Genomic DNA, 17,195 nt, shown 5'->3' on the forward strand with positions numbered 1-17,195 from the left:
AGTGATTCTTGTGCCTCAGCCTCCTGAGTAGCTGGGATTACAGGCACGTGCCCCCATACCTGGCTAATTTTTGTATTTTTAGTAGACAGGGTTTTACCGTGTTGGCCAGGCTGGTCTCCAGCTTCTGGCCTTAAGTGATCTACCCACCTCAGCCTCCCAAAGTGCTGGGATTATAAGCAGGAGCCACCGCGTCCAGCCTCAGATGCTTTTTTTTTATACATTGTTTTTGCAATCTTCACAGTCTTCCTAAGTGTAATTTTTTTTTTTTTCCATTTTGACAGATGAAGAACCTTCTAAAGATTAATAGTAATCCTAATGATAAGAATAATTGACACTACTCATTTATAGGGTTTGATCCTATAATAAGGTGATCCAAGAGGAAAGTTTATACTCATTTTACAGATGAAGAAACTGAGACTTTAAAAGGTTCAGAAACTTCCAGGGTCACATTTAACTTAGATCTATCTGACAACAAAGTCATGCTGTTAATAACCTAGACTTTCTCCAACATTAGCTCTTAGGATATAATCATAATATAATCTGCTTCTAAGGTTGGGTCTTATAAATCCATTATCAAGAGTAACTAATTAAAAACATCCTTTCAACCAGGCACAGTGGCTGACACTTGTAATCCTACCACTTTGGGAGGCCAAGGTCGGTGGATCACTTGAGGCCAGGAGTTTGAGACCAGCCTGGCCAACATGGGAAAACCCATCTCTACTAAAAATAAAAAAAATTAGCTGGGGATGGTGGCACACACATGCCTGTAGCCTGTAGTCCCAGCTACTCAGGAGGCTGAGGTATGAGAATCACTTGAACCTGGGAGGTGGAGGTTGCAGCGAACTGAGATCACACCACCGTACTACAACCTGTGCAACAGAGTGAGACATCATTAAAAATAATAATAACATAAATAAATAATAGACTCCATTAAAAAATAACAAAAATAAATAAGTAATTAGCCAGGCATGGTGGTGGGTGCCTGTGGTCCCAACTATTCGGGAGGCTGAGGCAGGAGACTGGCGTGAACCCGGGAGGCGGAGCTTGCAGTGAGCCGAGATCAGGCCACTGCACTCCAGCCTGGGTGACAAAGCAAAGACTCCATCTCAAAAATAAATAAATAAATAAGTAATTAGCCAGGCATGGTGGTGGGTGCCTGTGGTCCCAACTATTCGGGAGGCTGAGGCAGGAGACTGGCGTGAACCCGGGAGGCGGAGCTTGCAGTGAGCCGAGATCGTGCCACTACACTCCAGCCTGGGCCACAGAGCAAGACTCCGTCTCAAAAAATAAATAAAAAAAATAAAAATAAATACATAAATAAATAAAAACATCCTTTCTAAAAAGGTAAAAAATAAAAATCTTTGTAACCCTTTAACACCTTAACATGTAAACGGTTTATATACAGACTTGGACTAAAATAAGGAAGAATAGAAACGTGGTCTTTTTACTCTTGAGTTTTTCAACTTTAACAATTCCTTATCTAAGTGTTAGGCCCATAGCACTTTCTTGCTCTTGCAGATGCTTTTCTGCCTTCTCCACCCACCTGCATCTGCATTGTATTGAGGAGGCCATGCCATCCTATCTGGCCGTTTTTTGAGCAAAGCACTTCAATCTCTGTTTACTTCGGTAGTCTCATCTGTAAACAACAGGATTGAACCCGATCACCTGGTTTTCTGATTTGATGTGCTGCTACATAATTCTGGTATTGTAGAAGGTATGCTTCTTTTCATGAGGATTTTAGTTTGGATCATATTAAGTCTTCCTTTTTTCTTTTAGTAAAAATTTGAGGGAGTTACTTTTGAATACAAAAAGCTCTCAGAAAAGTTTCAAATTTTTAAAAACCAAACACTTTTGTTATACAGAAACTCTAAGGTTGATTTTTTTTTTAAACTCACCTGAAATTTTATTAATGATACTGTAGAAAAGCTATCACAAGTAGCTATCCATTTCTTCTTGTATATTCCATGGAAATTCTCCAAAGTAAGGCTAAAATTATGTAAATCCTTAAAATCATTCCCTGAAATAAATATTCATTGGTACTGTCATTGTTTTAAATACCTCATTTTAGGAGTTAGTAATCTAACTGATGCTTCTTATTACTTGAGTACTTCATACACATTTCCTTAGATTCCTTTCACTTTTTAAAAATTATAGATTCCTTTAATATCTCTGATCTCTTATGAGTTTATCCTTTTACTAATTTTGTATCTAATTTTGTCTTTTCAGATGAGGTATATCTGTTCAGCTCTGGGTTGTCGCCAATGGGATAGTGATGAAATGGAACAAGAGGAAGACATCCTGCTTCTACAGCGTACCCAGAAAACTGTTAGAGCTGTCGGACCTCGCAGTGGCAATGAGAAGTGTGTATTCAGATAGTGTTGCTGTTGGTATTATTTAGAAATACACCTAATACCAAAATTTATCAGACTTCTGTTTTTGGAAATTTTTGACTATTTTGTTGCCTTAAAAGCATATGATTCTTTTTTTTTTGAGATGGAGTCTTGCTCTGTCACCAGGCTTGAGTGCAGTGGCGCAATATTGGCTCACTGCAGCCTCCGCCTCCTGGGTTCAAGCGATTCTCCTGCCTTAGCCTCCTGAGTACCTGGGATTACAGGCACGTGCTACCACACCCAACTAATTTTTGTATTTTTAGTAGAGACGGGATTTCACCATGTTGACCAGGCTGGTGTCAAACTCCCAACATCAGGTGATCCAATGTGGGCCCTAAAATAAAAATGGTTTCATGTTTATTAACAAATTCTGAACTGAACTTCTCACCATATGCTTCAGGATATGGTAACCACAGGGGTTCTCATATGATGACTATTTATTAGTTTAGTCTCAGGTTAATGATTTTTTTTTTTTTTTTTGAGACGGAGTTTCACTCTTGTTGCCTAGGCTGGAGTGCAATGGCATGATCTTAGCTCACCACAATATCTGCCTACCAGGTTCAAGCGATTCTCCTGCCTTAGCCTCCCAAGTAGCTGGGATTACAGGCATGTGCCACCACGCCTGGCTAATTTTGTATTTTTAGTAGAGACGGGGTTTCTCCACGTTGGTCAGGCTGGTCTCGAACTCCCAGCCTTAGGTGATCCACCCACCTCAGCCTCCCAAAGTGCTGGGATTACAGGCGTGAGCTACAGCACCTGGCCTAATGATATTTTTTATAGCAATCTCATCCCTCTAAGTTCTTTGAATACAGAAAGATGTTAAGAGAAAATTGATGTGTTTCTTTGAGCTTGAACCTATTTGACTCTCTAATTATGTCTAATAGGTAGTTTCATAGTTTGTTTGATTATCCCAATTTTAAAATAATCATTTTACTTAATTTTCTTAAACTATTAAAACATTTCTTTAGCCTAATTCCTTTCTGTTCCCTTCTTTAAATAATGAACGCCCTTATGTAATTTTTATATTTAAATATGTGATTAAAAAATGTGATACCTAGGTTAGATATATTGATCCTACATCAAATGCTTGATTTTTTTTTAAACCTAATATTTAAGTTTTAAATTGCCTATATAGTAAAAATAACTTTAGATTCCATCTTTATCTTTTGAAAATGAACCAGACTTTTGGGTTTTGTCTGATCCAATGCAATGTAATTCAGTTTCCTTTCCTGAAAACTGTTTTCTCAAACTCAGTTAAGAATGCATTGATTCTTTCAACTTTGGACTATGAATAGGGCTTTGCATTTGCAGACAACTTGACCTTCTTTTTTTTTTGAGGCAGAGTCTTTCTCTGTTGCCCAGGCTGGAGTGCAGTGGCCGAATCTCAGCTCACTGCAAGCTCCGCCTCCCAGGTTCACGCTATTCTCCTGCCTCAGCCTCCGGAGTAGCTGGGACTACAGGCGCCCGCCACCTCACCCGGCTAGTTTTTTTGTATTTTTTAGTAGAGACGGGGTTTCACCGTGTTAGCCAGGATGGTCTCCATCTCCTGACCTCGTGATCCGCCCGTCTCGGCCTCCCAAAGTGCTGGGATTACAGGCTTGAGCCACCGCGCCCGGCCAACTTGACCTTCTTTATCCTGACTGGATTTGGTTTTTTAAGTGTTTGAGTGCTTACTGGGAGCTCAGCTATACCATAGGAGCAGATGCCCAACTTAACAGAATTTTGAGTTACCAGAATAGGAAGGATCTGGGTTTCTAAGATCCATGATTCTTTAAAATATAATTATTTCCATAAATGTCAGAATTCTTAACTATGCCCTTTTATATCTAAGTGATAAGACAGTATACTCTCAGTAGTTGAGTGATTTTTCAATTTACTAATTATAGAGGAAACCTTATTACCACCACTTTATGGATAAAAGTGCTGAAACTTACTTAGGAAAGGGTAAATGACTTGCCACATCTTGTTCAGTGGAGATCCAAGATTGGAGCTGAGGAGGTATGACCTTCACAGGTTTGGTATCCTGGATCACATTGCCTTTTTGAGGCCATGTTTTAGTGTGAATTTAAGACTGGTTCATTCATCTTGACTTTTACAGTGGTTTATGAGGGCATAATTTTGCTGTAGTTAAGTGAAATGTATCCTGCCTTTAATCAAGAGGTAAGGCAGACTGTGTGCTACCTCATTTTAAGGGGACATTGATGTGTTTTGGGAAAATCACTCTGATGTAGAAGTACAAACATTTGTAAATTTTTGAGAGAAAATCTGTCCCTTGGCTGTTGTAAGGGACACGTCAGTCAGTCCACAACCCTCAAAACCATTGTGTCTGAAGGGTCAGAACAAAGTTCTTGTGGGCCCTCTTGTGGCATGAATCAGCAGAGCACTCTTTTCCAGAAGGTTATGTTGACTTGTTCTTTTTCTCATCACATAATTTTAGTATTTGCTTCTTCAATCTAGAAGAGTTCTATATTATTTTGTCCCTTTATTTAAATGTAAATTTCTAAAACACACCTTTATAAATTTAAGGTGGAATTTCAGTGTTGGCCACTTTGAACTTCGGTATATTCCAGACATGGAAACGAGAGCCGGATTTATTGAAGGCACCTTTAAGCCTAATGAGAACACAGAAGAGTCTAAAATTATTTCTGATGTGGAAGAACAGGAAGCTGCCATAATGGACATAGTGATAAAGGTTTCGGTTGCTGACTGGAAAGTTATGGCATTCAGTAAGAAGGGAGGACATCTGGAATGGGAGTACCAGGTACCTAACATCACTGAGGATTTATAAATATGGTTCTTCCTCTCCCAGTCTGACCAAACTTATTGATCGGGTAGAACGAAGTTACTACTACTTGGGGCTCTCAGCTTGTTTTCTGTGCTTTTAGAAATTTGTGATTTTAAATGGTATTTTATGGGTTGGAACTACATAACTACTGCTTGAATTATTTAAGACCTTTTTTCCATTTTTGTTTAGTTTTGTACTCCAATTGCATCTGCCTGGTTACTTAAGGATGGGAAAGTCATTCCCATCAGTCTTTTTGATGATACAAGTTATACATCCAATGATGATGTTTTAGAAGATGAAGAAGACATTGTAGAAGCTGCCAGAGGAGCCACAGAAAACAGTGTTTACTTGGGTGAGTAAATGTATCTTATCTAACGATAGTACACATTGACATCTAGATTGTCTTCTTACACTGTTCCTTCTTACTTCAGGAGTGCCTGTAGTAGTTTTAAATCCTAATATCATCTCTGATTTAGGTTGCCCTTAAGATTTATACTTTGATTTCCATTCCCGCCACTTTCCCATTTGTCCAATTCTGAAATTTGTTTTGTTTTGTTTTGTTTTGTTTTGTTGGAGATGGAGTTTCACTCTTGTTGTCCAGGCTAGAGTGTGATGGTATGATCTCAGCTCACCGCAACCTCTGCCTCCTGGGTTCAAGCGATTCTCCTGCCTCAGCCTCCTGAGTAGCTGAGATTACAGGCACCTGCCACCATGCCCAGCTAATTTTTGTATTTTTAGTAGAGATGGGATTTCACCATGTTGGCCAGAATATAGTACACCTGACCTCAGGTGATCCGCCCACCTCAGCCTCCCAAAGTGCTGGGATTACAGGCGTGAGCCACCGTACCCAGCCCAATACTGAAATTTTTAATTACTGTCACATATTCTTTTTCTCTGAGATCTATATTAGAAAGGCTTAGAAATATTCTCATTATATAACATGATTTCAAATTACTCATTAGCCCAAGAACGGTGCCATACACCTGTAATTCTAGCTACTCTAGAGGCTGAGATAGGAGGATCGCTTGACCCCTGGAGTTAGAGGCTACCCCAAACTATAATCATGTCACTGCACTCCTGCCTGGGTGACAGGACAACACTCTGTTTATATATATATAATTGTTTATATGTAATTACATATATGTATTACATATATAATTATGTATATGTAATTACATATAAAATATACTTATATAGTTAGGTATATATCCTCAAAGTCTATAATTTCCTATATTTGTATTTGCATCCATATTAGTTTGTGCCCCTCCCCTCTTTAAGATTAGGTTTATTTCTTTTTTATCAGTGCATCTATACAACTGATCTAAAAAATAAAATTCTGGTGTGCTTCTGGGCAATTGAAAGCCTTTAATATTATAAATTTTGAAAACTCTTGAATCTAATTATTTGAATTAGTCTGGATCATCAAATACTTATAAAATTCCATAAGCTCTGACAATGTGCCACCCACCTGTCGGTTTGAATGCAAAGCAAAGCAAGAATTTGTATGTTGTTATTTGTGTTTGTTATTTGTATGTTGTTAATTGTCATGTGTGTTTGATAGTATTTAACTGAATTGTTAGCAGCATTTCTAGAATTTAGGTAAACTTTCTTGAGAAAGTTACTTAGTCTAAGCTGTTTGTTTTGTGAGAGTACAGTGATTTCCTGTCTTTGAATTTTTCTACTGGAATAGTTTTCCTGTATTACTGAAAATGTGCCATTATTCAGTGAGAAATATCATATGGACCTTGTGTGTAACTTTCCCTCCCTGTTTTTGTTGAATATCTGTTGAGTTTATCTTTGAGTGCTTCAAGCATGTTTCTTCTTTGACAAGAGTTCTGTAGTATATGTAGAAGTAACTGGAATTAATGAATTTTATTTAATTAAAAACCTTTTTTAAAAAAATCAATGCATAATTGACAATGTTCTGGTTGATTCAGGAATGTATAGAGGCCAGCTTTATCTGCAGTCATCAGTCAGAATTTCAGAAAAGTTTCCTACAAGTCCCAAGGCTTTGGAATCTGTCAATAATGAAAACGCAATTATTCCTTTGCCAACAATCAAATGGAAACCGTTAATTCGTAAGTGAATTGTAAACTTTTCTAAATACTGTTAGTGTTCAGAGACCTAATCCTGACTATCTTTGCCTTAGTTTTGAATACTGCAGAGATAAGAACTGTTATATACTTTTATTGGTAAACCGTCATGGTATTTCAGATGTTAATAATGAATTTTTATTATCATTTAGGGCATTATTTCTTGGAAGCAGCAGTTGCTTCTATGAAAGTGTTAATAAAATATTTCTCTATACAACTTAGAAAAACTCTTAATCATTCGCTGACCTTGCCAACGTAACATTTAACTCTTAACGTATTTATATTAAGACTATTTAGGCAAGTTTTCTGGCTAGCACATCATATTCTTTGAGACATGAATGAATAGAAATCAAATACTGGGCACTTACTTCTTTCATTATCTTTCTATACATTGTACATGTTTTTTACTACATATATCATGTCATATTTTAATTGTTTGTTTAAACGACTCAGATTCTCTGTAAGACTGTGTGCTTTTCAAAGGCAAGAGTCCTGGGCCATTTGTTTAACTTATATGTTTGAACTGAATTATGGTTGAATATCAGTTTATTCAATTAGTGAGCACATGCATTTTTATTCAAGTCATAACAGTTAAGATTTAAGAAATACTATTATTAATAAAATAATAATTTTATTTTAGATTCTCCTTCCAGAACTCCTGTCTTGGTAGGATCTGATGAATTTGACAAATGTCTTAGTAATGATAAGTTTTCTCATGAAGAATATAGTAATGGCGCACTTTCAATCTTGCAGTATCCATATGGTAAGTGAAAATACTGAGATTTACTTTATTTTTTAATTTGAAATTAATTAATAGAATTCAAATGAAGAAAAGTCGATTAGAATATAGAAAATAAAATATCTTTGGAGACAATTTCATGAATTATTACTAAGTATACAAGCTCCAAAGTTAGGTTGCCGGGGTTCAGATCCCATGTTTGCTGCATGCTAGATTGGGCACATCTAACTCCCTGTGTCTCAGTTTCTTTATCTGTAAAATTAGAATAATAATCCTAATATCTATGTATTAAGTTGTTGTGAGGCCTAAATGAGATAATGCATACAAAGTCTCAGTTAACATCATGCGTGTCACATAGTGTCAGTAAACATTGGTTCTCGTTATTAGCTCTTCTTTATCAGCCTATATTATGTAGGCTGTATAGTAGCCTGTATAATGAAGAAAATGTGTTTTTCATAAAACCACATGAAAATGATGCACAATTAGGTTATTTTAATTTCTTACTCAGACAAGAGAAATTAGTGCAAAAGTCAAGAATAGGTGAAATTTGGCATGAAATACATTTCTATTTAGTAAGAAATTTTTTGAAGTTAGGATATATTCAGGTATGAAAGCCTTTTAAAAGTTGTGTAATTAAGAAGTCCTCAAATCTGTATCAGGTAAACACATAGACTCCTCATCAGTTACCCTAGATGTTAGCACTGGAAAGTTATTATATAAGTTAAATTGATTAAAAAACAAATAAAAAAATAGCTCTGAACTAGAAACAGCAGCCTTTATCTTTTTCTTTTTCTTTTTTTTTTTTTTTTTGAGACGGAGTCTCACTCTGTCACCCAGGCTGGAGTGCAGTGGCACGAACTCAGCTCACTACAACCTCTGCCTCCTGGGTTCAAGCGATTCTTTTGCCTCAGCCTCCTGAGTAGCTGGGACTACAGGCGCCCGCCACCATGCCCAGCTAATTTTTGTATTTTTAGTAGAGACGGGGTTTCACCATATTGGCTAGGCTGGTCTCAAATTCCTGACCTCATGATCCACCCACCTCGGCCTCTCAAAGTGCCTGGATTACAGGCGTGAGCCACCGCGCCCGGCCCCTTTATCTTGATGTTGATCAAAAGATAAGGTAGGCTGGGCGTGGTGGCTCATGCCTGTAATCTCAGCCCTTTGGGAGGCCGAGGCTGGCGGATCACTAGAGGTCAGTAGTTCAAGACCAGCCTGGCTAACATGGTGAAACCCCGTCTCTACTAAAAACACAAAAATTAGCCAGGCATTGTGGTACACGTCTGTAGTCCCAGCTACTCAGGAGGCTGAGGCAGGAGGATCACCTGAGTCCAGGAGATGGAGGTTGCAGTGAGGCAAGATCACTGCACTCCAGCCTGGGCAACAGAGCAAAACCCTGTCTCAAAAAAAAAAAAAAAAAAAAGATAAGGTAAAAGTGAATTGTGTAATCTGAGCACATAGTACAAAATGGAAGACAAAAAAAGACAGGCTATTTTTCTGGGGCAGACTCATTTTGGCAGCCTAAACTGAACCAAACAGCATGGATGTTTTCCTTTCATTTTGTGAAGAATGTTTGGTGGTAAAATTTGGTATTTTATTGATAACCAAGCAAAAGGAAAGCTAAAAATACCCTGAAGGAAGATTGAGTATTCATTCTTGTATTTAAAGAATTGAATTATTAATGAGGTTATGAATGGAGTAGCCCTTAAGATTGTTTCTGGTATTATTACTTAATATAAAGAAAATTTAGTATGCTTCTAGGATAAAGGAAAATGTCTATATTTACTGGAGAAAAATGAGACAAATTATGATGTTTAAAATATGTTAAAGAAGAGAGACAAAAGGAATTAGTGTGATCAGTCATAGGAAAACAGATAAATTGTAATAGTTAAAGATGGGCCTATTTTCGATTGCCTTTAAAAAAAAAACCACTTTAATGTTTCTATTTGAAGATAATGGTTATTATCTACCATACTACAAGAGGGAAAGGAACAAACGAAGCACACAGATTACAGTCAGATTCCTCGACAACCCAAATTACAACAAGAATATCCGCAAAAAGGATCCTGTTCTCCTCTTACACTGGTGGAAAGAAATAGTTGCAACGATTTTGTTTTGTATCATAGCAACAACGTTTATTGTGCGCAGGCTTTTCCACCCTCATCCTCACAGGGTAAGAATCATGGTTGCTTACTCTCTGGTTTCCACTTCCCCACCTTCCATTTGCTTCTCAACCATTGCAGTCTGGCTTCCATCCCTACTGGTCCACCAAAGCTACTCTTGCCAAAAGTCTCAGTGATCTTCCTTGTGTTAAATGTAATGGACATTTTTCAGTCCTTATCTAACTGAACCTCTTTGTATTTGACACTGTTGAGCATCTCCCTTTGACCTTTCTTGCCTGACTTCCTTGACACCATGCTCTCCTGGTCTCCTTGGGTGTGATGTGGATGCTTCAGAACCTGATCTTTCTCATCCTCTCAGTATTGGTATTCCTCAGGCCTCCCTCTTTTCACTGTTCATCCCACAAACTCTCCTTGGATGGTCTTCCCTACTTTCCCAGCTCCAATCTTCTTATATACTAATGGTTTCCAAATCTGTTTCTCTGGAACAGCTATCTAGTAAGTGCTACACAGGCACTTCAAATGAGCCATATCTCAGACTGTCCTCATTTCCACTCCCATTCCCCTCCCCAGCCTGTTCTAGCATTTTTCTCTCTCAAAAAAATGTACGGCCATATGCAGTCACCAAAGCCGTGAATCATTTTTCTCTCCCTTATCAGTCACCAAGTTCTGTCAAATCCTTCCTCCTAGATATCTTCACATTTTTCTTCTTCTGTGTGTCAGTTTTCATTTCACCAGCACAAATACCATCATCACACCTCTCCTGAATCACTGAAACAGCCTCTGAGTTCTGTGCCCCTAGTCCTCAGGCTTTCTCCAGTCCATTCTCTACACCCTAACTCCAGCTGCATTTCTGGGCTTAAAAACATCTAATACCTGACCTTTCTCCCCATTGTTGTTAGGCTCAAGTCCAACCTTCTTAGAACATGCAAGATTCTGAATGATTCATACCCTGCCTGCTCATGTCCCGTCCTTCACTGGTACCCTAATCCCTTCCTCCCCTCCGCCATGCTCAGCCACTAGACTGAGCTTCTTTCAGTCTTCCCTGTAGACCATGCTCTCGCTGAGCCTGGTAGCGCTCATCTGTCTAACCTTGCCTTGGAACCTTGTTCCCTACCTCCTCTCCCTTCCCTCTCAAATAACCTCCTATTTCTGAGTTAGATTTCCTGCCTGTGTTTACACTCTGCACTCCCCTTACTAGAGTATTTACTAAAATATTTAATAGGTAATTCCTAATTTCTCTCTCTACCTCTAGACTATACATTCTTTTTTTTTTTTTTTTTTTCCAAAGACAAGGTCTCACTCTTCTCACTCTGTCACTCAAACTGGAGTGCAGTGGCACAATTTTGGCTCACTGCAACCTCTGCCTCCCAGGTTCAAGCAATTCTTGTGCTTCAGCCTCCCAAGTAGCTGAAACTATTGGCATGCGCCACCACACCTCGCTAATTTTTGTATTTTTTGTAGAGATGGGGGTTTTGTCACGTTGGTCAGGCTGGTCTCAAACTCCTGGCCTCAAGTGATCTGCTCACCTCCGCTTCCCAAAGTGTTGGGATTACAGGCATGGGCCACCACGCCTGGCCTAGACTGAACATTCTTAAGGACAAGGACTAGTCTACACTGTTTACCACCATCTCCTTAGCCCCTTACACAGTGCCTGGCACATAATTGGAGCTCAGTAAAGATACGTTGAAAGAATCAGTGACTAAACAGGTGACCCACAGTGCCCCCATTTGACCATAATAATTATTAACATCCTCTAAAAAATATTTTAGGAGATGTTGGTAAAGAAACATTGCCTAATTTAATTTCCTGTTATTAGAAGCATTTTTAATGCAATTTGTGAAATTGGTTGGGAAAGAAATCACTCTAGTCTTCTTGTTGTTGTTATTGTTATTGGGTTTTTTGTTTGCTTTTTTTTCTACCTCATTTTGTCAAAAGAAATCACTGTAGTCTTGCCCAGGAGTTTGCGTTTATGCTTACATGTGTGCACTGTCTTTCTCTTTATATCTAGTTATATATCATGCTGTACATATGACATACCCACATTATAAAGAAACAAAATCCCCTCAAATACTGACTGGAAGGATAGCAATGGGAAGATAAAGTTTTTTTCTTTTGTAATAAAGCAAAATGCTGCATTTTGTTTTCATAATGCTTTTATTTTTCTTGATGCTACTTATGTATTTTTCAGTGTTGTTTATTTTATAACCAAAATCATTAGCTAACTTCAGTTCAGCTTTGTACTGGTAGTGATTTTGTTTTTCACCTTATCAGCAAAGGAAGGAGTCTGAAACTCAGTGTCAAACTGAAAATAAATATGATTCTGTAAGTGGTGAAGCCAATGACAGTAGCTGGAATGACATAAAAAACTCTGGATATGTGTCACGGTAAGAGTCTTATTAAAATACAGCCATTTGAATCAAAGAAGAAATGACCTAAGATCTTGTTTAAATTTTTTAATGTGTAGATACCTAGAAAAATAAAACGTAGACTTAACCCTCAATAAATAAATTCAAGTAACTTAAATGTATTAAAAGTGGTATATACCCTAAGAAAGATAAAAATAGAGTGTTATAGGAGTTTAGAATTTCAGCTACCAAATTAAGTTCTTATTCAAGTAACTTAATTATTTAGGGCCTACTATGTATTAGGATTAGCATTTATAGTACCAGATAATAATTATTATGTTTATAAGGTGTGATGTAAGTCTCTACATGTTTCTGAATCCTCATTTATTTTCATTGTTCTATCTGTAATAGGAAGTAGAAATATAGGGAAAAACACTGATAGAACAGATAGTTTTTAGAAGCAGAAGGGGGAGATGGATTAGCTAAAAGTAGGCAGTTTAAATAAAAGTAAAATAAAAGTAGAGAAGCTATTACAATCTCTCAAGTATAAAATGTAACCTTTGATACATTGTGGTCACTATAAATGGTGTTATGGTTTATTTTTCGTATTACATGGATTATACCTACTTTTCTCTTTGTCTTGATAGCATACTTCTTACCACTTTAGTGATACGGGGACAAGGTAAAGACATGGAACTATACTGCTTAATATCTAGGGTAATGATTTTATGGCAGAAAAGATTGAAAATAATAGATAAATATGTATATTAGGGCCCTCCAAGGAAACAGAAACGACAAGATGTGCATATATACCTTATACATAGGCATATGTCTATATATATCTACTTCTATATAGATATAGATGCACAACCATATTCACAACAAATTACGGAAATACTTGTGATAATTACAGTCCTCATTTTTGTCACTTGTCATGTGGTCACAGCTGGTATTTATAAGTACCTTCTTCCCCTATCTATCCCATATTCCCTTTCCCATCAGAGAACACCTCAGCCGGTTGTAATTCTTTATTTGGTAGGGTGACCCAAATCCACAGTCCTGAAGGGTCTGGGAGACTGGTAGTTCTGCCTGGATTGGATTGTTATAGTTTTCCATTGACCTTAATCACAAGGCATGATTATACAAAGAGATCCCTAAGGGATCTCATGTAGTTCAGACCTACTCTTTCTTACACCTCCACTGTGAAGCAATAATCCAGTTTCCCCTTGGTAGTCAGGATTAGTCACCCAGCCAGCACAGTAGCTGTCTTCTTTGTTGATTCAAAGGCATGAGGAGTTCAAAGTTGCTGTTGTATCTCCTGGTGGAAGTGTTCCTCTCTCTTAGACGAAGACCTCTAGGCCAGCCAAACATAAGTTCACAGGAACAGGAAGCAAAAATGTTGCTAATAGATCACTAGGGGGTAATGGTGGGTGATGCCACTCCCGTTTCCATCCCTTGATCCCTGGACCTGTACATACTGGCTATGGGAACCATGCTATAATATATTAGACACTGACTCAGAGCATATACAGCTTTCTGGAGAACCTTCCCCTAGCCCTGCAAGGCACCTACCTGGCAGTGTAATGGAGTCTTCAAAAGGCCATTCTACCTTTCTGTCAAACCAGCTGCTTCAGGATGATGGGGAACAGGTAAAACCAGTCAATTTCATAAACAAAGCAAAATTTACTAGGTGATTAACAAATGCTAAAGGCTACTTTAACACCCTTGCTAATAAAAATACTAATATATCAGTGACTGTCAACACCAGCAGGCAGTGAGGGAAAGAATAAAGAATTCAACAACTCCCACGAGGTAGTCTGCTACTGAAGTCATTCATTGTTCATTACACATTTATTCTGAACAGCTGTGTGCAGGACAATAATTCAGGCTCTGGGAGAATTAAAAGACCGCTCCTATCCTGGAGAAACTTAAAGTCTATGGGAAAGATACTACTGGGTAAAACAAACATATAAGAAGAAAGTCATGAACCAAACCACTAAATCTGTGATGATCTAGGAGGGCATCATAAGTGAAGTCATATTTGAACTGAATTTTAAATTGTGAGAGTTCGGCAAGTAGAGATGAGGTTTGGGGAGTAGAATAAATGCGGTATCATGAATAAAGATGTATTTGTCAGGCTGTTGTCAAGAAAATTAGAATAATATACTCAAAACTGAATTAGACTTGTCAGTTTTTCTTTAACTTTATTCAGTATGAAGAATGCAGCCCTTGAGTCTTTTTTTTTTTTTATGGGAGTTCTATAGAATACCTAATGTTTTTTGGTGGCACCGATGTTCTAGGCACTGTTAAGAACATAATCTCTGCATTCAGTCATGAGTTCAAATCCCAGCTCCATCGTTTATCAGTTGACAACTTAGGCAAGATGATACTTACATTTCTAGGGTCTGTAATCACATAAAGGTGTTACTCTTTTTAGAAGATAATCCTTTTTATATAGGTGTTTTCCTTAATATAGGAAGATAATTCAGTTGACCCTCCAGGAGTAGGATATGAACTTTGTGGGCTTTTGCATTTGGGGAGACTGGTTTGTACTGAGGTATCTTGACTGGCTATTTTTAGGAATACAGATTATTGCTCTTCATTTTCTATGAAAGGAATTGGCCCATGGAACGTTGAAATCTATTGCTTCTCCTTAATTCCATGCTTTAACCAGCTGAGGCAGCTACTAAATTAATGAGTATGTAAGTCATAAAGCAATTAACTTACCCTTATAAGGGATATCAGACATAATCTAATTTATTCATTTATTAATTCATGCATTTATTCAACAGACATTTGTTAGACTTTCGGTTTGTCAGGCAGTGCCCACCCTTTGGAAATACAAAGAGAAACAAGAATAATTTTCTGCATTCATGGCCCCCACAATACAGTGGCGGTGGGAGAAGGGAGCTGCTTACAAATAATTGCAAAAAATTAAGGTTAAGTTTAAATACTTCAAAGTATTGTGTGAAGAGTGTTATGAGAATGTTGAGACAGGGGTCTAAGAAAGCCTTACAGAGGTGGTGAGATGAGCAGAATGAAAGAAGAATAGGGTTCATTAAGCACACAGAGGAAGGCCATCCCAGTGGAGCAGACAGCAGAAGCAAAACCTTGAATTGTGAGAGAGCATGGTGCAAACTGACTGGATTGTACAGTGCAGGTCAGTGAAGTCAGCACTAAAGGGAGAAACAGCCTGCTTAGTGGAGGCCCCTGTGAGTGACAGATGGTGAGTTGGCTTCTGTCTGACTTGGTACCTCCAGTGGTAAGTACACTGACTCATGAGGCAACCCAACCCATGTCAGCTTTGGTTCCTAGGAAGGTTTGTGGCTAAAATAGTACCTGAGTATAATAGGATTGATTAAATTTTTCCCATAAAATTTACAGGTAATTTGCTAAGATAAAACCACATTTTCTGTAATTGAGTACAAAATGTCACAGAATGTAAACGATACGAGAATTAGGAATATGATATTTTGGTAGATGATAGGAAGTATTGGACAGCACACATCAGTGGTGTAATAGCTGTAAGAACAAGTGATTAACAAGTGATTCCCAATTAAACACATCTTTTTTATTTTTAATTTTTTTCTAGGAAATGTAAGAATGTGTTTGCTTCATTTATACAAACAGAAGAACTAAAAATGTGTTAATCAAATTCAAAATATACTATTTATTAAGATGAGTTCTATGAGTTTATACATTTTTATGTGTCATAAGATTGAACTGATTTTCACCTTACCACAAAATTTAGAACTATTGCAAACCTTTATAAATTTTACCTCTTTTTAAAGATATCTAACTGATTTTGAGCCAATTCAGTGCCTGGGACGTGGTGGCTTTGGAGTTGTTTTTGAAGCTAAAAACAAAGTGGATGACTGCAATTATGCTATCAAGAGGATCCGTCTGCCCAATAGGTAATGGGTGGTACCTTTAGTAAATTGGCATCAGCACAGTGTGATCTAATCTCGTGGGTAAAATATCCTTCTTACTGTACTCTGTAAACACCATAGAAAACACAGTTTCAGACCTTTCAAATCTTAGGTTCTAAGTGCTGCCAATTAACCAGCTGTCTAAAAGTTGTTATCTATACAGGTTGCTTTCTGTCTACTTTTAAAATATGCCCTTGTTTTTTATTATTAACTCAGGACTTTCGTTTACTGGCTTATAATAACTAGACTTCAATAAACTGCAGCATTTTAAAATATCTATATTTTTGTGTAAATAAGGAAAAGTACTAGAACAAAAACATTTGAATTATATTGTCTCTACCCGGTAATAACTATTATTAACACTTTAGAGTATATCCTTTTGATTTTGTTTTCTGGTCATAAATTTACCTAACTGGTAACCAGTTGCCAGTACTGTACAGTTTTGTCTGTTGCTTTCTTCTTCATGTCCTCTATATTTTTCATGTTATTAAGAGTATTTTGGCTGGGCACAGTGGCTCATGCCTGTAATCCCAGCACTTTGAGAGGCCGAGGCGGGCGGATCACAAGGTCGGGAGATCCAGACCATCCTGGCAAACACAGTGAAACCCTGTCTCTACTAAAAATACAAAAAAATTAGCCAGGCGCGGTGGCGGGCACCTGTAGTCCCAGCTACTCCGGAGGCTGAGGCAGGAGAATGGCGTGAATCTGGGAGGCGGAGCTTGCAGTGAGCTGAGGTCGCGCCACTGCACTCCAGCCTGGGTGACAGAGCGAGACTCCATTTCAAAAAAAAAACA

General features: G+C 37.8%; 1 protein-coding gene across 3 annotated transcripts in view; it reads left to right on the plus strand.

The window, feature by feature from the left end:
* EIF2AK3 (eukaryotic translation initiation factor 2-alpha kinase 3) overlaps window positions 1–17,195 on the plus strand; it is a 72,182-nt gene that overhangs the window by 31,946 nt on the left and 23,041 nt on the right. For all 3 annotated transcript variants that reach the window (XM_011953102.1, XM_011953103.1, XM_011953104.1), the window contains 8 exons: window positions 2,227–2,360; window positions 4,917–5,151; window positions 5,365–5,527; window positions 7,113–7,253; window positions 7,909–8,031; window positions 9,957–10,177; window positions 12,399–12,511; window positions 16,264–16,386. In XM_011953102.1, the coding sequence (XP_011808492.1) occupies window positions 2,227–2,360; window positions 4,917–5,151; window positions 5,365–5,527; window positions 7,113–7,253; window positions 7,909–8,031; window positions 9,957–10,177; window positions 12,399–12,511; window positions 16,264–16,386 (1,253 nt within the window). The remainder of the gene's footprint in view (window positions 1–2,226; window positions 2,361–4,916; window positions 5,152–5,364; window positions 5,528–7,112; window positions 7,254–7,908; window positions 8,032–9,956; window positions 10,178–12,398; window positions 12,512–16,263; window positions 16,387–17,195) is intronic.

The sequence above is a fragment of the Colobus angolensis genome, unplaced genomic scaffold, assembly GCF_000951035.1.
Source record: "Colobus angolensis palliatus isolate OR3802 unplaced genomic scaffold, Cang.pa_1.0 Scaffold357, whole genome shotgun sequence".
Classification (NCBI taxonomy): Eukaryota; Metazoa; Chordata; class Mammalia; order Primates; family Cercopithecidae; genus Colobus; species Colobus angolensis.